The following is a 20909-nucleotide window of genomic DNA, read 5'->3' as shown; positions in this document are numbered from 1 at the left end:
CATAATTTCAAAAATTCTAGGATAATAAATTTAAGATAGTAATTTCGGTGAATTTTCTATCTTCTAGAGAGTAAACATTTCGAAAGTTTTTAAATGTTTTAAAGTTTTAAAACGCACAATTCGATTTAATACTTTCGACAGTAATCGCAAAAAGAAATTCTCAAATGAATACGTATCTTATCACATATATTTATATAAAATGTATGAATAATGAAAAATGAAAGAATCAAACATGTTTATTAAATTTATAAAATACATAAAATTTCTGTTTTCAAAAATGTTAGATAAGAAAAAAGAAAAAGAAAATGTTTTAAATTTTTTACATATTTTAATTTTCTTCTAGAATTTTGTCTTGCTAACCGACTTAACCGATCATCGTTATTTCCATCATTTGTTGAAATTTATGAAGAATATTTTCATAAAACAATTCAGATATTATGCAAAAAATCATAAGAAAAAATTAAATCTTTTAAACCGTTAAAAGAAATGAAATGACTTAAAAAAATAGTATACTTGCACAAGTATTAACATAAACAAGTTTCCGAAGAAGAATCTGATTTATATAAAAAGAAAACTACATACAATTTCAAACATTAATTAATTAGATTAAGTTTTGACCAATTTACAAAGCATCTTGATGTACATTTTTTTCTAATATAAAGATCGTATTATTATTATTCTTCAAGTAATATCAATTTCACAATCACTTTTCATTTTCTCACATTGTTTGATTATTTCTGAAATGAAAAATAAATATTCAAAATACAATTCAATACGATAAAAACAAAATTTTTAAATATATAAAGAAACTTACTTTGAACAATTGTCTGTAATGTAAAAATAGTTGGCGATTGTGGAAATTCTGTTAGAAAATTTTTACCCTCATCACAACATCTAGTTAAAAGCGGATCTAATGGTAGAGAACCTAAAAATTCTATATTCAATTCTTTAGCCATTGCATAGCCACCACCTGTTAATGCTGGGAATATTTCCTCAGAATTCTATGTAAAAAAAAAAAAAAAAAGAAAAAAAAAAGAAATTTATATATAATATAAATTTTGCATTCAAATAATAAGATTTAATAAATGATGTTTATTTTTATATATTATATATTATTATATATTATTATTAATACTTGCCTTACACTTAGGGCATACAAAAATATTCATATTTTCAATAACACCTAATATTGGTATATTCGCTTTTCTACAAAAATCAATTTCTTTCCTCACATCTAATAAAGCAACCTGTTGTGGAGTTGTTACTATTATTGCTCCTGTAATCCCAACATTTTTAAGATATAAAGTTGCCGATAAATGCTCATCCGATGTACCAGGAGGAGTATCCAAAATAAGATAATCTAATGTCCCCCAATCTACTTCTGATAAAAATTGTCTAATCATTCCTATAATAATAAATAAATATATAAATATATAAATTATATACATAAACAAAATTGTTTTATTATTAAATACCATTTTTTTTGGGTCCTCTCCATATCACCGCATCACTTGGATTCGCAAGTAAAAATCCAATAGACATTAATGATAAGTTGTCTTCTATGTACTAAAAGAAATAATAAAAATCATTTATAATATATATCAGTCAAATATAATAATAAAAACTCATTTAAATCAATTTATATTTATACAAGCTCACCACTGGAGACCATCCTGATCCACTTTGATGAACTTGTTCTCCTATTACACCTAACACTCTTGGTTGCGATGGTCCACAAATATCAATATCTAATATCGCAACCTATGAAATTTATTTATATCTTTTCATTTTAATTCATTTTTCAGTTTAATTAATAAATTATAAAATCAAATTCTAAATATTACAAAATATTTTTTTTATTTATAATTATTTATAATTAAAAATGTATAATATATCAAAAGATTAATATAATCAATTAGAAACTAGATACAATATAATAAAAATAAATAGAATTACAAGTAAATATAATAGATATACTCTTTAAACTATATATACATATATATATATATATATATATAGTACAAATTGTAAGCGATTGGTAGATATCACTATGTTGATATAGATATAGAAAACAATATGGATGTTCTTGCTACAAGAAGAAAGGTAAGCATTTAAAAATTTTTAATATAATATCAATACCATAAAAAAAACTTATCGAGGGTAATATAATTGATAAAATAATTAAAATATTTATATCACATGTCAAAAAACTACATACATTTATATCAGGATTATTTAATGCCAAAAATCTGGATATCAATGATGTTATAGTACTTTTACCAACACCACCTTTACCAGATAATACCAATAGTTTATTTTTAACTGTAGAAAGTCTTTCTTTAATTAGATCTATATTAGAATCTGGTTGTCTGGTAATACCAGATGCACATATCGTTTTATTTGGGCAACCAGCACATATAGATGATTTTCCTGCATCATTACTTTCAGTACCAGGACAATCTATAAAAATATTACATTTGTCATTCTATAATAAATAAAGATTACTCGATATATTATATTAATGTTTAAACATTAAATGTTAATATTGTAATCAGTTTCTGAAAAAAATGAATAATAATTAATTCATTAAGTAATTATATTTAAAAATTAAATATACATTAATTATACAAAATGTACATATATCATATTTAATATTTTAAACAATTTTATAATATATTAAACAAATATTGAAATAAGGAAGGTATATATATATATATATATATATATATAATATAACCTTATACATGTACAATAAACAACATTAAATCAAATATTTTTAATTTAAAAACGATTTTTTATACATTTAAATTAATTATTACATATAATAATAAAATTATTAAATTATACAAATTATATTCGATATTTTATAAATCGATATTTTTTTGTTGCATACATACTTACGTTGTTGTATATCACTAGGTATATCTGCCATGTTGAATAATGATTCGCGATCGATGTCTACTTCATCAAATAACCGATAAGAAGATAATTTTTAAAAAATACCTTAATATATTTTTCTATTATTAATAAAATATAAATAAAACAATAATAATAGTATAAATAAACAATAGCAATTCATTGAATTTTCATGAAAGATTTGCATAAATAAAGTTTTTGGACATTATTCAATTTTATATTATCCATATAATAATTATTTATATAAAATTCAATTATAAATTTAATATATTTTTTGTTATTTTTTTATTATTTTGTGTTTGTTTAACTTTAAATAAGATTTATAATTTCTTTCTTATTTTTTACTATTGCATTACCATTTTTATCTTTTTTTACGTTAAACAATATTTTCTTATTTAAAATAAATGATTTTTTCTTTTTATTTTTTTCGAATAAAATTTTATTTCAATAAAATTTTTAGCAATTACAATCATGGAGTACATTTAATTTACCAATCTCTTACATCGAACCAATAACTTTGCGCAATTTAAGTAATTACGCCAACAAACATAATTCGCCATGGTACTCCAAGGAATATAATAATATTGAAATTATACCATTGTAAGTTTGCAATATTTCGCTTATCCTTCATTTTAGAAAAAAAATATTTCTTATTTTATAAGAAAAAAAAGTCACGAATAATTAATTAATATTTTTTCTAGAACAAAATCAACATCCAATTATACATTAGACATTCCAAATACAATCAGTTCATCAAGATTTCCTGATTTAAAAACGAAATATGAACAACGAGGTTCAAAAACAATTCTACATACGCGATATACACCCGACGAATGGTATCAGAAACAAATAAAATATTATAACGATGCAAATTCATGCAGATATTTTTCAGAAAGAACAAGAAACGAAGCTTTACAGATTATTAGGTAAATATATAATATTACAAATTAAATTATTTCGATATATTTATATAATTTGTATAACAATAATAAATATTTACAATAGAGATGCCGAAGAAAAAATACAATCTGGACAATATGATACCGATAGAAGACTCGGTGAAAGAATAAACGACATAAATTTTTGGCGAAATGAAATAGCATCAGAATTAGAAAGATTAGTTCAAGAAATAGAAAGATTAAACGATTGTAATTCTGTTTTAAATAAAGCCATTAAAGATATCGAGAATCCATTGCGCATCGCAGAAGAATGTCTCTATTACAGAGAAGCTAGGAAAGGTAATACAAATGAATGTAATAATTAACAAATGACATTATTAACAATATCATTGATGATTATTTTTAAAAATATGTTGTAAAATGGTATTAATATCATAAATATTTTGTCGCATAGATACAGAGCTTGTGCACGATGATTCAGAGAAATGTTTAGCGAAAGAGATAGAAATTTTGAATCAAAATAGGACGAAATTGGAGATTTGCTTGGATAAGTGCAAGAATCAGGTAATACGCAATCAAAAAATTAAATTTCAAAATTATAAAATTATAATATATGAAAAATTTATATATATTATTATACCTTTATTTATACTCTTGTAGTTGCAAGATTGCAGGTTCTGTCAATGTCAATTAGAATTAAATTTAAAATGTAAAGAAAATGCCTTACAAATAGATACAATGTGTCATCAATTGAACAATCATAGTTCCGGACTGCAATATTATATCGGAATTGAAAAATATAACTCATGGTATATAAACTTTTGTAAACATATTCAACTCACGTTGGTAAATTATTTTACTAACGTAAAATAACGTAAACGTTAAATTTATTTATTTATTAGCCTTACCGAACAAAATACATGGATACACGATGCTAATCAGATAATCGAAAAGTCCCAGACCGAAAGAAATAAATCATGTCAATTAAGGACGAATGCAGAAGCTCTTATGATTAAAATTACACAAGAAATGTGGGATGCATGGAGTAATACGAACAATGCTTTAACGCATAGATCTTCCGAATTATTCGAAGCCAAAAATAAACTTCAACAACATTTACAAATGGTAAAAATATTTAACATATTCGACATATCAAAATAACAATTTAATCTATCTTTTTTTACAGGTTCAACAAGAAATCTTCAATGTTGAAAAAAGTTTAGAATTGATGCATAAAGCTATCGCAGATAAGAGTCACGTATCAAAAGTAGCATATACCAGATTACAAACTAGAACGCACCGTCCGGATATCGAACATTGTCGTGATTACGCGCACATGAGGTAAATTTATTTAAAATTTCTTTATTCTTGTAAATTAAGATAAAAGAGAAAAATTTTCCAACAATTACAATAATGTAAATATCGTGTTAACAGTCTCCAAAAAGAAATCGACGAAATAAATCATCAAATGGAAAGAATGTACAGTAAATTGAAAGAATTAGAGAATCAACATCAAAACTTATTAAAAGCACAAACAACATTGGAACACGATCTTGCATTGAAAATTGACGCGATACACATCGATCAAGAAAAGGTTTCAAGTCTTAGACGCGCTTACCCGATTAATATTCTCTTTAAGTTTTAAATTTTAACGTTTACTTATTAAAACTATTATTACATTATATCATCATATCCTATCGTATAGTTCTTTTTAGAAAATAAAGATAAAATAATATTTTACATCACATTCATGAACAAGATATTAAATATCAAATAAATATTCGTTGAAATACTAACACATCTTTTATTATAATTTTTATCATTTTTTCATAAAATTTGGCATAGGTAATTTTATCCCATCTTTGGCTTCAAAGAACGTGTAAGAAAGTACAATTTCTTTTACATCCTCCATTTTAGGATCATTAACGAATTCTGGATCAATATAAAAAAACACTGGCATATCGACCTAACAGACGATATAATAAAATGACATTATCTCTATATATATGTACAATTATCTTTAAATAAATTTAATCGATTCGACTAATTTAAAAAGCTTTATTAAACTTACCTCTTCATGCGGATTAAGTCGTTGTTCCTCAAAACAAAAACACTGAATTTTATTAAAATATTGCGCAGCTTCGTACGGAACTACATTATAAGTAGATATACCAGTAATCGGTACATCCAACGGATTTTGCGCTCTATAAAATGCTAAAGCAGTTTCTCCAGGCATAACTTTTATGAAATTTTGTTGCGGTTTAAAATTCCATTGCATCATAGCTGCTGTATCGGCATTAAATTTTATTTTTATCACTCTATCCTTAAAAGGTTTCATAGATTGTATTTTGGTGTTATCATGATTGACAGATAACGTTCCACCATAATTATACGACTATTAAAAAGATAATTCATTCTCATGTATAATACAGAATATAAAAAATATATAATAATAATAATATAATATAACAATAAAAAAAACAGCAATATTACCTGACAAAATATTCTATATAAAGGCACCGAAGCATAAGTAAAACCCATTACCAAAATACCGAAACCGCTCCAATATAAACGCGAAGAACGTATTCTTTTTTTGTGAGTCGCATCATAATATTGACTAAATAAAATTCTAGATACATCGGTGTGTATTTGCTTTCCATAACAATTCAATATTTTTCGATAGACTTTGATATACATATTACTTTTTCTTTTAACCTAAACTTAACCTAAAAGATTTTAAAAATTCTTAAAAATTTATTATATACGTAAAGAAGATTTAATTAATAGGAAATAATTTGACAACAAAAATTAATCGAAGGACATATTTTGTCGATCTCTTATAACGTCACATTAATTATCTATCGTATCCGATGCAAACTTAAGATCAAGAATTATTCAAAATATCTTACTTTTGCTCGAACAATGCCATCTTTCGGAATATTCCATTACGAATCACGAAATTTGAAACGAATTTAAATCAGACATAGAGATACAGAATACGAAACGATTTTTTTTGTTACGAAAATTTAGAAGTCGTACAAAGTTGGATATATTTTGCAATACACAATAACATATTTATGCCATTTAGCATATTATTTTTCGGAAACTCTAAAATTCTTTTATCGTTTTTTCTAATATTATCAATATCGTTTAGAAGAATATCTTTAGCGAATATCACAATATCTTTAGCGATAAAAATTGAAATTTAATTTTAATAAATTTATCACAAGATATATAAGATATACGGAATACGTTATAATCATAAGGGAAATATACATAATACAGAGCTCTATATTTTTTAAAAATATATTTTATAAATATAAACGAATTTATTACTGTTTATCACTAAATAATACAATAAAACATAATAATAGAAATTTATAATTTATAAACAATAAATCCACGATAAATATCACATAAGTAGGATACATAGTTGAAATTATTTTTATCACATATATCGCGTATAAATTATAAACATCAGCGATACATCACTAATTAATTTTATAACGCGTAACAAAATTTTTTTTTTTTCGGAAAATATATTATTCGAAAGAATACAATTATATCTCTTATTAATTAACACAAACAATATTACAATTTTTAAAAAGATTTTTCAAAATGTTTATAAAATAAACATATATCATATACTGTATTCACGTATATGTAATACGCGTTAGAATTAATCAATTATTTATAATTTCGCGCCAGAAATGCAAACACCGCGATAACTTTACGGCATACAGATTCACGACTATTTTCACGATGTATCAAGATATTTATACGATCAACAATACGAAGTGTCATATTTTTTCTTATTAATATAAATTACGTATATAGAAATTATAAAGAAGAGAAATCGCAAAGAAATATTAGAATGTTGAAAATTTCGTGCAAATTGTAAAAGTGTAAAATTTTGGTTTTACCATTCTTTTCATAAAATTTGTATCACGATAAAATTACAGAGGTTATGTTACCGTACAATTTTATAAAAATAAAACAGTTAAAAAGAAGCGTGAAAATTAAAGTTTATAAGCTGAATAACAATGATAAGACTTGGAACGATGTTCGATAATCGTGAAATTGGAAAACGAATACGACGTTTGATCGATGGGAATTATTCATGTCGCAAAATATTTGTATTACTTATTATATGCAGTGGGATATTTTTATATTTTGGTCCACCTTTCGTACAGTGGATCTTTTCTTCTTCCAGGGAATCGACGCAAGGTAAAACGAAATATTCAATAATTAAAGTTAAAATTTTTATTATTTTTTTTTTTTTTTAAATTTAATATCAACTATAGAACAAGTTGCACGTTCTATTATAACACGTTTACTTCATCAAATAGAGCGATAATTAAACGGAAGGAAAATATTATATTTTAAAAAAAATATATCCTTTAGGACTAGAACTATCAATTTAAATAAGCGAGATAATATCTAAATATCGTATACGCAAACATTCGTAATTGAAACGATACAGCGAAAATAAATAAAAATAAAATATTAATTTTATCAAAAATGTTTTTATATTTTTATACGTAATAATCGTAGAACAAACATCCATGTATCCATCATTTCGATTTAATTCCGAATTAGCGAATACGAAAATATTAATAAAATATTACGAAAATATTAAGACATATTTACAAATATATATAATTAAATTAATATTTTTAACAAAAATTTACATCTATTTATATCTATCGATTAATCCGTGATATATATTTGCTAAATAATGTATGTTGATTTTCATAGCAATCGAAGATCTTTGTATGAACGAAAGATTAGCTACCTTTCGTTTCGATATCGGAGAATATAACGTAAATATTCTTCACAATCCACCAAAAGAAGAGGAACATTATTATTTGCCATATATCGGAAATGGAATTTTTGGAATTCCTATTTTGCCAGAGGCTTTAATATATATAAAACGAGGACGAGCATTATCATTGCCCGTACAATGGCAACCATTAATTTCTCATCCTTTGCTCAAAAGCAGTTTTTATCGAGAAGCTACAGTTACTCATTTTACAAATGGAATCGTTTATCGTTATCAGTGTTTCAGAGAAGGATATTACATGGAGTTTCAATATTATGCTCATAGAATATTCGATGCAATATTGATACAAGATATAAAAATAACTAACCCACTCTCATTTTCTCAAAACGTACCGTTGAAACCACAAGTATCTACTCAATGGAGTAATTATCGTATAGAAACGATCAAGTACTTATCTAATTTTATTTAATTATAAAGGAATACATTATATTATCGGAGAAAGTTATATAAATATTGAAAATTTTATCTTAAAACGAATTTATATCTTCGAGTAAGAGAAGTTTAAATCGAGTAAATAATTTACCGGAATCTTATATCTTTTATCTTTATCTTTACAAGTAGCTCAATTAAAATTAAAAACTAAAAATTAAAAATTCCTACCGAACGCGATTCAATCGATGAGTCGAAATAAAATAAATCATTTTCGTAATAATACGGATAGATAGGAAATAAACGACTTTTTTTTTTTTATATCTCTTAAATACTTTTGTCAATCGTTTATTATTATTAATTAATTATTATTTATAACGATACATAGAACGATCGAACTAATATTTTTAATTATCATTTTATCAATATGTACTATATACTTATATATTATTATTATTATTATTATATTTATCATTATATCGTTACTTAGACTTAATAATATACCGTTTATTTATACGTTTTATTTACGTTTAGAATTCAAGTAGATGATTTTATGGATGAATATAATTTAATTTCGGGATTCGTTCCATTATCCAATACGAATAAAATTGTGACGATATCAATACTTTATAAAACGCCATCAAGAACGTTACAAGTTAAAGCAAGAAGTACTATGAAATTAAAATTCTTGACAAGTATACAATATAGCGAACCTACGCTTATGGAAGAATATCACGTTCAATACGAAATAACAAAAAAAAAGGCCATAGAGGTACATATTCACAATGTTTTAAAAATATTAATCAACGCGTCTTAATTTTGTTACAATTCGTTACAGGCGCTTAAAAAAGCCATCGGTATTCAATATCAAAATTTAAAAGAAGATCATATTAATCGTTGGCAAAGTTATTGGTACACAGGTTTTAGAATAAGCGATTCTAAAGCCGATGGTGCAATAAATGGTTATAAAATAAATTCTACCATATATTACGTATTATCGCAAATTCCAAAAGGAATTCCAGGCGTAGAAAAAAACGTAGCTATGAACGAAGGTTGTTATTGCGGGCATCATACTTTGTGAGTAACAAACGTCTTTTTTTTAAATATCTTCTTTCAGAATGTTCGTTCATTTTATCCTTTCGTTTCAGGGATGCTCCGCGATTATGGAAAGATACATCTTCTATCGATGCTATAAACAACGTAGTCGAAGCTTGGTTAGTAACATTAGAAAAACAAGGATGTCATCATTTAATGATCGGCGATCCTGCAGCAGTGCAACAAGCTATCGTTTTAAGCCTCGGTAGTTTACGTTTCAGTAATCAGCATCTCGAATTTAATATCGATCCACAATATCTTCATCGCGATTATTTATTTAGGTATCGTATTAAAATATTTTTTCCAAAAGTAGTACAAGCATAAAACACGATTAACTTCTTAGCGCACTCGCCCGAGTTAAGTCGGGTTTGAAAAAACGATTTTTTTCCGCGCGCCCGAGTTAACTCGTGAGATCCGCAGTTTTAATTTTCTATATAAATACAACCGAATATACTCGGTATACTTAGATAGTGTTGCGCTTATTTCCTCTTACCCGAAAAAAGTTGCCACCGGTGATTCTCAGCTTTTTCGTTTGCGTTCGCGCATTTTGTATCCACTATTGCCTCGTGATTGTCAGCCGATTCCGCGAACGTCATCTCTTTTTTGTGCAATCACGCATTACTTCAGTATCGCCGTTAGCATCGAGATCGTTTATATTTTTTAAACGCTTATTTTGTTTTTTATTACCGAACATGAAAAGTAATCACGACTCGCTATTTAGTTCAGAAGATGAAGCTTTAGAACACAATGGCAGTGATTCAGAGATCGATACTATATCAGAGAAAGAAAGAAGCGATGATGATACTCTTGCTTTAGCTTGGCAATGGTTTCGAGTACAACAAGATGCTTCTCCACTTCCATCATTCATCTTCACCGAACTTCTTGATATAAAAAATATCGATGTTAGCGATTATAGTTGCCTCAATTCCTTTTTTTTGATCGATTTTTTTGATCGAAACAATCGATTCAACGCATGGCGAATGAGACAAACAGATTCGCAAAAAGTGCGTATCATACGAGGCAGAGAAAAAACTTTTCGATACGACACAAATCGAAATGAAATTAGACTATTTTTGAACATTATATTATTATTATACTTTGTATCGTACTTTTGCAAAGTATAGTAAGAAAACCAAAATACCGTCATTGAAAATCCATTATTATATACATCGTTTTTTGGAGATTGTTACGACTCCAAAACATTTCAAGGCGATAAAATTTCTACATTTTTCAAACAATGATGAAAAAATCATCTTTGCTGAATCGAAAACTCAATAAAATTTGGTCAATTTATGAAGATTTAAATAGAAAATTTGGCGATGCGATTACACCAGAAAAATTTGTGACCATCGACGAAAGTTTATTACCATATAAAGGTCATCCGGGATGGATACAATACATTCCGCTCAAAAGAGCCAGACATAAAAACGTACTTATTATGCGAATCAAAAAGTGATTATGTTTATAATTTTATGATCTATATCGATAAGAATACCGTTCTCGACAGAGAATTTGAAGATCTTCCAATGCCGTCGCAAGCGATGATAACCTTGATGAGACCATTGTCGAATAAAGAATATTGTTCGACGATGGACAATTTTTATAACTCATCTGTATCTATCGATAAAAAATAAGACCAATGTTTATGGAATATCATGCGTATCACGAAAAGAAGTATCCAGCGAACTGAAGAGTAAAAAATTGAAAATTGGAGAAACAATTGCCTTTTAGAGAGGAAAAGTGTGTGTAATGAAATGGGAAGATAAGAAAGATATCTCTCTTATCTCTATCATTCATAGTCCATCAATGGTGGATATAGAAGCCCGCAAAGGAAGAATAAAAAAAACCGCAACTTGTGTTTGATTATAATCACACCATTGATCGACGCGGTGAACACCTGTCTTTCCGTGTTGTACTAGAAAAAGAGGCAAAAAATATTATAAAAAGATTATCTTTCATTTCTTAGATCTGGCAATGTGGAACGCTTTTGTTCTTTACCAAAAATCTAGCGGTGAAATGGATTCATTTGATTTTCGTATCAAAGTAATCGAAAAATATAAAACTAATTATAAAAAATAATTATAAAAAATATAAAACAACATTACAAGAAATGCAAAACACCACTTTAGAGATTATCAGCAAGATATTTTCCATCATTTGTGCCATCAACAGCAAAGAAAGAAAATCGACAGTGTTTCCTCCGCTTAAAAAAGAAGAATGGAAACAAAAAAAGGTTGTTCGCAAACAAACAAGATATACGTGCGCCGAATGTTACATTCCTCTTTGTGTCATTCCATATTTTAAAATTTACCATATCGTCATAAATTTTGATTAAAAGCTTATTTTTCGATATTTTTTTGATTCTTTTTAAGTTTTTTTTTAATTGCCCGAGTTAACTCGGTTAAGTAGGTGCAATTACCTTAGTCTTTTTTACATAAAACTACATTTTTTCATGTTTTTTTTTTTTTTCAAGATTTGTTAACGTTCTTAGATATTTTAAGAAAATAGAGAATAAAAAAATATACGAAAAAACGGCTGCTTTTGAATTTTTAATTGGTGCGTTAAGGGGTTAATAATTACGATGTATTCATAACTTGTATAGAAATTAATATAAAAAATAGCAAATATTATTATCTCATAAATTACAAATTAAACGTAACGTATAATTCTTTTCTTCTCTACGATATAAAAAATTGTTTTAAAAAAATTATTTTTTACGAAAAATAGGTCACGTTGAAATTATTTTTTTTTTCTGTTATTTATCTTTTGTTGTATTTTTAATTGTATCATCTGATCTTCGAATTAACGCTATCGTTAACAAATATGAGAAATTAAAAAAAAAAAGAAAAATAAATTCATGCCAGCAGATAAAATTCGAAATCCGACTTCTATACGGGAACTATAGATGTTATCACAATATCGCAATAATTAATACGATTGAAATCTCGATACGATACGCACAATATGAAACGTAACAAATTTCAAACGCGAATAAGTCGAAAACTTTTGAATATCTACCCCTTGTACGAAGGAAATTTCTAAAGAGGCAGAAAATGCTATATACGCGTATATCTCGTAAGTTTTTATCAAATTCGGGAATTCGAAGTAAAGATCTCTTGTTCGTGGATAGTTTTGTCGGAAAAGAATTTTTAAACTTAGACATCAATTTTTCTCATTATTCATAAAAAAAATTTTAAAATCCTTATAGCGATATCAATTTATTATGAAAAACGTTAAAAATATTTTCCTCCGTATATTTTGTTGTATCATCAAATGATATTTCTTGATAATTTTATATAATAATTAATTAATTATATATAACAATTAATAATTTCCTCGACAATTTATAACGTAATCTATCTTTACATTTTATAATCTTATATTTAAACGAATTTTGTCTTTCAACTTTTTTCAAATATAAAAATATTAATAGAAAAATGGAAAAAGATTTAATATCGTAATTTCGATTTTAAATAAAATGTATTTTTTTATTTTTAGTTTCTTTTTCTTTTTCAATATTAATCGTATTATGTTATCAACTCATTTTTTTTCTTTACTTTTGTTTTAGGAGAATAAGTTACGGCAACGTAACACATTTAAATATATCGGTAACAGTCGGAGAAGATAATCGTGCAATTTTAAAAGTGGCTTTAGACAAGAGCGATAGCGTCTATTTCGGTTGCGATGCTGGCTGTTTGAATCCACCTGTTTCTTTAAGTCAATCATACGCAAGTATTCCAGTGAAATTGACAAAACCATTAACAGCCATATTATATATAACGTCCGATTATCAACATATGCAAGATTTACGAAATGCTTTACACGTTCATGCCATAGACGACGGTTGGTATATATAAACCATCTTCTTTTATCATTTTATCTTTATTCCTTTAAATTCTTTTCCAAATTACACGTTCCTTTATATCTTATCTTAAGAGAATATCTCGTACGAATCCGCAACGAAACCTTATTCATTTTTCTTTTGTTTTTTTAATGAAATCGTTTTCATTTAACCGTGTACGTAGCATTTCGAAACAAAGATATCGATGATGCGATACGATTATTAATCGATTATCGTTCTTTTAACACGTTAATAGGAAAATAAACATAGAAAAATAAACATTACATTATTCAACTTTTTTTTTTATTTATTCAATTTATTTATTTCAATATATTTAAATATATTCAATCGCGCGATTCGTAATAAGAAATAGCTTATTTAATATATCACATCGGGATAATAAAATATTGTTTATAACATACAAATCAAAACTCATAAATTAGACGATGATAAAATATATCGATGTACGATTTTTTTTTTTTGTAGCTCCCGCGCATGATCACGTTGTAATGGCCCTACACAAACACGGACATCAATTAGGAGGATTGCCAACATTTTTTTGGATCAGTATTTGTTTTCTCATAATCGTGTTTCATTTGTTTCTTTGTAAACTTATTATTAATGAATATCACGGTCACCAAGATAAACAGAAAGTACGGTATAGTAAGTTATAATGTTTGTATCGCGCGCGTGTGTGTGCGCGCGTATGTGTGTGTGCGCGCGTATGTGTGTGTGCGCGCGTATGTGTGTGCGAGTACGAATATTAATATTAAAGTAAATTACGTTACATACATTATACGTATAAATTTAATTAATAATGTAAAAACTTATAAAAAGAGAAATATTCTGCTAACTATTTTTAATATCGTATAATTACGTTTCTATCATTCCATAAATTTCTATCATTCCGTAAAATTCCTAATCATTATTTCTGTCATTATTCTCACTATCATTATCGTTACGCCAAAGTAATATACCTATGCCGAATAATACTTAGTTCATTAGCATAACAAAAAGTGATTTTAGCAAGAAGATAAACACGAAACGACTCGATATATTATATCGATATATAAAAATATAAAATTCGTTACGATCGATTTATTCGTCTTTTCAATAAAATTAATTTGCAAAAAAATAACAAATCACGGCAGGAATCTCAGTTACGATATTTATATTATAGGGAATTGTAATATAACGTAATATAAGTAAATACATTTTCAGTAATTAGAAAAAGGGCTTCCTCACTGATTTCAATCGTGATTTTTGGATAAAAGACAAGATTTCGAACAATTTTTTTCTATGTATATAATATATAATATATAATATATACCGCATCTTATAACATTATACATGCCATATATATATATCATACCTATATCGAATCTCGCCTATACGTATCGCGTTCGCATAAGCACGCAATCGTCGCTTATCTCTCGTTAATGTAAACGCATCATGGCGGTTAACACTTAAAATGTACGATGGATAACCTATTACGAATATTTCTTAGAATATATTTGCGAATAATGTGAAAATAAAATATAAAAACTTTGAACGATTGAAATTACAACGAAGTTATAACAATAGATAATAAGAATTTGAAAAATTTATCCTAACCGACAGTTAGGATAAATTCGAAAATATTATTCGACACATTCGCCATTATTCGCCATTTAAAAAGAAACAGTTCGATTGTATCGTTAATTTTTCACAATATGAAAAAAATAGATAACGTAAAAACGAACAAACGTAATCGATCATAATCGATCGCTTTTTAACACGCGTAATCATCTTTATCGAATGTAACAAAATTTTACGAAAATTAATAACCAACGTCGGTCACGAAACACGGTCGTAAAGTTATTTTACACAAAATGATTCGAATTAATAAAAAATATTCGGACATTTAACAAATTTATATTTCTGTAATAATCAACTTTTTTTTTTTACAAAATTTTTAACTCGTTTAATATTTTCTTTTTTCACGATTCAAATAGTTTCAAATAGTTTAACATAGTAAAAATTATCTTTCATCGATAACAGACTCCAAATTTTATTTTTATTTAGACGAATTTATCATTTTTCTTTAATACAGATCTTTTACTTTTGTACTTCCATACTCGATATACCTTTATAATAATGTATATAGATAGGAAAAAAAAAAAAAAAAAAAAAGAAAGATCTACGATCCATTATAACCATTATAAATCGAAGAAAAATACAATTTCAATTTAAGGGAATCAAAATTACTAATTTAAGGGAACTAAAATTACGAATTTTGCATAGTCGCATAAATAATTTTATACGATAAATCGAATCGATCGAATATGTGAAAAATAATAGTATATATAAGAGAAAAATAGTAAATTCGTTTTTAAATTAAAACAAAATATAGAACCTATCAACAAAAAATAATTTTTAATTTTAATATATTAAAATTTAAAACAAAACGCGAATAAAGAAAATATGAAATTAATTTTTTTTTTTTCAAACATCGTTAAACGTCCAAATATTTTTGTTAAGAATTATCGAATATTGAACGCGTAGCGGATAAGCGAATAAGTAAAACAAATTAAGTAAAACAAATTAAGTTTTTAAATTAAGTTTTTCTTTTACCATTATATATTCGATCAACGACGTTTAATAAAAAATAGTTAATAATATATTATCTCGAATTAAATCTCGAATCAACATTTTATTTTATCAGTGTTCGAGGCTAAAAGAAAAGGGAAATTTGAATTTTGGATTTATTTATTTTTTTTAAATTATAAATTTTAAATTATCATTTATAGTTAACATTGTATTATTATTGTTTCAGACCAAAAGAATAAAAAGAAAAAATGTTTCAGACGAAAAGAAAAAAAGAAAAATGATAACGAGATAAATGCAATTGAACGATTTCTTTATTTTTTATTTCTTTTTATCGTTTTTTTTCGATTATCGTATTTTTTTTTCTCTCGAAAGCGTACTTATATTTATTTATATACGTAATTATATAGTAATAATAGCGTTATACAGTTATACACTTATACAGTTATACATTATTCGTTTTTTTTTTTATTTTTCAAATTCATTTAACGCTAATACAATTAAATGATATTTTAATTTTAATTTTTGATATCTTATTTGTATATGCAAAAAATATGATACGTATAATATTTGAAATATAAAAGAAAGAAAGAAAAAAAAAATATTTAAATCGAAAATTAAATAAAAGAAAGGAATCGAACGATTCGAAATTTTTATTTCATTTATCGATTTTAATTATTAGATTCTTTCTTTTTTTTAATCTCTTCATCGATTAAAGGATTATTTTTTTTTTACGTTTCGATTCGTTTCGTTCTTTATTTTATCGTATCCTTGTATTCGATGAATATTTAATTCTCCTTTTCATCGATTTATATATTTTTATATATAATTATATTCTTATTTTATTTATTTATTTAACAATTATTTACATTTCAATATTTTATTTAATATTTTCATCGTATATCGATAAATCGATCTTTATTCGAAGAACGGAAAAGAATACGTCCGTCCCGTTTCGTTTCTGAAAAACGTTTAACCGATACGTGTACAATATCAATCGACGCGATATCATGCCACGATTTATTATTCGCTATAATATTCGTATTATTAATTTTCACTTCACTTTTACATTTTATCAATCGTTATTATATTATTCCGTTATGTTTTGTTATTTTTCGTTTCTTTAAAATTAAATGATTTAATTTTTTTTTATCGATAATATTTTTGATAATTAGTCTTTTCTTAATTTTCTTTTTATTATTATTAATTTATAAGATGCGTAAAAAAAGTTTAACGGTCTTTTTTCGTTCACTTTGTTAATTTTTGTTGTTCACTTGGTCATTTTTTATCGGTATTATTATCGTAAATCTATCTAATCGTTAACATATAGATACGCTTTTTGTTTTCTTTATTTTTTTTTTTTATAAAGATATCATTTAATACATATTCGACGAATTTATCGTTGTTTTTTTTTCTTACTTTTCGTTACGCTTTAATAATTTTAACGATAACAATCAATAATTTTAATTATTATATTATTTTTTCGATCTTTTCGTTCGTATTTATGATATTCGTTTTAATTTTCAGTACAATTTTTTGAACGATATTTTTTTCTTTTTTAATAGAATTTTTACTGGAATAGGCGAAAAAGAAAAAAAAAAAAAAGAAAAATATAGAAGTTAAATTTTTTAGAAGAGACACCGAAAAATAGATTGAATTTGAAATATGAATTAAGCAATGGATAGATCACTGACAAATGACGCGTCAATGGTCCTCGTTTCGATTCTTTTACGAGTTTAATTTTTTTTTTTAATAAAAATGTTTTTTCTAGCGATAGAACGACGGAATACGATTCAGAGGGATAAAAGAAAATAAAAATAAAAAAAAAAACTAACGAAAAATATTCTCGAGTACCTTAAATAGCCGAAAATTAGAAGTTTTCGTCAGAGGGGCTGTGGCTAAGTTGGGACGCTGCTTTTTTCCGCATGCCGAAGAACTCGAGTTCGAGACTCGCGGGTGTTGTGTTGTTCTCGACTGGAGTTTTTTCGCGAGCGACGGGAACAACTTCTTAACTTGCCTCGAGGGAGGAATGACCCTCGGTCGTCTTTCTCCCATCTGGGATGTCACACTCTCCGGTCCCGGGAGGCTTTCACCCGGGCCGGACAGAAATTTTGGAGGAGGCACAGGTGGAGGATAAAAGGGGAACGTGTGGCAATTTCGTTCGTCTCTTACCGGCTTTTGTTGCCGGGTAGAGGGATCGAGACTGTGGCAACTCTTACAGCGAGATATCAGCTTAATGGCGTGGAAAGGTATCGGTATGGGTGTCTAGCGGTAATACAAGAAAAGCATCGGCATGTATCAGTAATTAAAGAAGTAAGCGGAAAATAGAAAGAAGAAAGCTAACATAATAAAAAAAAATAAAAAGAAATATCTTTTTTTTTCAATTAAAGGAAATTAAATAATTTCGAAATGAATAATTTATAGTTTATGCGAGATTAACAGAAATTTAAAATATAATATTTAAGGAAAAAAAGACTAGATTTAAAAAGCGAAGAATTTGAATTATAATTAATAAGGACTTAGAATTAATAATATATTTGGAAAGTTTAAAGAAAGAGAAAGATGAAACGTTGAAGTCATTTATTATCGGAATATTTAAAACGCGGGAGGGGGAAGAAAGAAAAATAGAAATATGAAAATTATTATTTTAGGAACAGATTAATAAAACGAATGGATGAAAAATTGTTATTTAAAAAGGAAATTGGAAGAATAATTTATAAAGATTTCTAAAAGCAAAAAAATCGGTAATCGATATTATTAAGAAATAAAGGAAGGAGAAATTGAATTTAGAAAATAACGATTTTATTTACGATTTAAAAGGACAAAAGAAAAAATTGATTACCGGAATATTAAATCGAAAAGAAAGGGACAATTAAATTTTACAAGTAATTTTTTTGCGAGTAGAACGAAGATGATTGCGCGATCTATTCAGAGGCGGAGGAATTAGCGGGGGAACGTAAAAGCGATAGATAGCATCGACCGTACATTCTCGTTAATTTTATCATTTACCGTTCGAAACATAATTATTAATTCACAAAACGTTTTCTTAGAAAGGATTTTGAAATAAATTTAAACAGAACACGAAAATTATAAATATTGGATGAATTTTAAAAGTTTTTTTTATATCCTTACGCAAGAATTATTTAACTTTTAAATTTTATATGTCTAAAAATTAGAATTTATCGATTCCTAATACGATAATAATAAATGAAAATAAGGAGTTTCGCGCAATCGCATATAATAAACATCCTTTACGCGATAAATGGAATCATCGAACGCGCAGGAAAAAAATACACAATCGAAAAAGAAAATTTGGAATATACAAACGCGTTTCGAAACGCGTTAGAAAAGAAAAAAAAGATTAAACATAATTTAACCGGAATAATATCGGATGTAAATCGAAAATGGAATAAAATAAACGAATCGGGTGTTTGAATTGGGTGTTTGAATTATCGATATTAAATATCGTTTTTTTTTTCCCTTTTTTTCGATTTATTTTTTTTTTATTATTTTATTATTTTATTTTTTATTATTTTATTTATATATTTTTTTATTTTTTTTATTATTATGGTATCATTACATTATTCCGACGAATCGATATTAATATTCGTCCTCGCTTTTTATAAATTAAAATTTATTACTTTATATATCAATATAATATATCTTTACAATTTATTTATTTTACGATTACTACACTCGAATAATCTATCACGTCGTACAGATAAAATTTGTTCCGAGAGCATAAACGTACACGTTTGTCTCGTTCCACGTTCGGAAACCGACAATGTTAGATTTGTAAATATTATTATTATTATTATTATTATTATTATTATTATTATGCTCGTCTTTCTCATTACTATCCAATTTTTCAAAATAATCACAACCACTTACTATCATTAATACTATTAATATCATCACTACCATTACTCCTATCATTAAAATTACTATAATCAATATCATTATTAGTGTTAATAGAATTGTTATCGTTATAGCTATTATTAAAGATTTAAGGATACCTGTGAATTATGATCAGGATCAGGTTCGTTACGGTTAGGTTGAATTAGGTTGCATTAGGTTGGGTGGGTTGGGTTCGATTGAGTTAGGTTAGGTTAGGTTGGGTTCGGTTGGGTTAGGTTAGGTTACGTTAAGTTAGGATAGATTAAGTTACGTCAGGATCAGGTTGGGGTAGATTACGTCAGGACCACGTAGGGGTGGTTTCCGTCAGGATCACGTAAGCGTGGCTTACGTCAAGACCACGTAGGGGTGGGTTACGTCACGATCACGTAGGGGTAGGTACCGTCAGGACCACGTAGGGGTGGAACCGGTCCGGACCACGTAGGAGTGGGTTCCGTCAGGATCA

At 26.5% G+C, this 20909-nt stretch overlaps 4 protein-coding genes across 4 annotated transcripts; 2 read left to right on the top strand and 2 right to left on the bottom strand.

The window, feature by feature from the left end:
• Positions 1 to 538: 538 nt before the first annotated feature.
• Positions 539 to 3065, bottom strand: LOC122713300 (cytosolic Fe-S cluster assembly factor NUBP1 homolog). The gene is made up of 7 exons (XM_043933636.1): positions 2902 to 3065; positions 2219 to 2460; positions 1660 to 1761; positions 1476 to 1566; positions 1140 to 1405; positions 815 to 1001; positions 539 to 737 (listed from the first exon to the last, which is right to left on the bottom strand). Exons 1-7 carry the CDS (start codon positions 2930 to 2932, stop codon positions 682 to 684), a joined length of 975 nt encoding a protein of 324 aa, XP_043789571.1. The 5' UTR covers positions 2933 to 3065; the 3' UTR covers positions 539 to 681.
• Positions 3066 to 3379: 314 nt separating this feature from the next.
• On the top strand, positions 3380 to 5467 carry LOC122713256 (tektin-3-like; the record flags this gene model as incomplete). The annotated part of the gene is made up of 8 exons (XM_043933514.1): positions 3380 to 3516; positions 3618 to 3842; positions 3922 to 4154; positions 4270 to 4379; positions 4476 to 4624; positions 4718 to 4940; positions 5002 to 5156; positions 5250 to 5467. Coding segments are annotated over 8 exons (1443 nt in total), but the record flags the coding sequence as incomplete, so codon positions are not given.
• A 128-nt stretch (positions 5468 to 5595) lies between these two features.
• LOC122713301 (cytochrome c oxidase assembly protein COX11, mitochondrial) lies at positions 5596 to 6698 on the bottom strand. Its single transcript, XM_043933637.1, has 3 exons — positions 6309 to 6698; positions 5887 to 6210; positions 5596 to 5781 (listed from the first exon to the last, which is right to left on the bottom strand). Exons 1-3 carry the CDS (start codon positions 6510 to 6512, stop codon positions 5635 to 5637), a joined length of 675 nt encoding a protein of 224 aa, XP_043789572.1. The 5' UTR covers positions 6513 to 6698; the 3' UTR covers positions 5596 to 5634.
• A 916-nt stretch (positions 6699 to 7614) lies between these two features.
• On the top strand, positions 7615 to 16281 carry LOC122713172 (uncharacterized protein KIAA2013 homolog). Its single transcript, XM_043933377.1, has 7 exons — positions 7615 to 8042; positions 8574 to 9045; positions 9562 to 9799; positions 9866 to 10104; positions 10176 to 10403; positions 13691 to 13965; positions 14450 to 16281. Exons 1-7 carry the CDS (start codon positions 7859 to 7861, stop codon positions 14635 to 14637), a joined length of 1824 nt encoding a protein of 607 aa, XP_043789312.1. The 5' UTR covers positions 7615 to 7858; the 3' UTR covers positions 14638 to 16281.
• Positions 16282 to 20909: the final 4628 nt, after the last annotated feature.

This window comes from Apis laboriosa, unplaced genomic scaffold, assembly GCF_014066325.1.
Source record: "Apis laboriosa isolate Shangri-la unplaced genomic scaffold, ASM1406632v1 scaffold23_cov150, whole genome shotgun sequence".
Taxonomy (NCBI): Eukaryota; Metazoa; Arthropoda; class Insecta; order Hymenoptera; family Apidae; genus Apis; species Apis laboriosa.
Note: the sequence above shows the minus strand (reverse complement) of the source record. Positions and strands in the feature narration are given on the sequence as shown.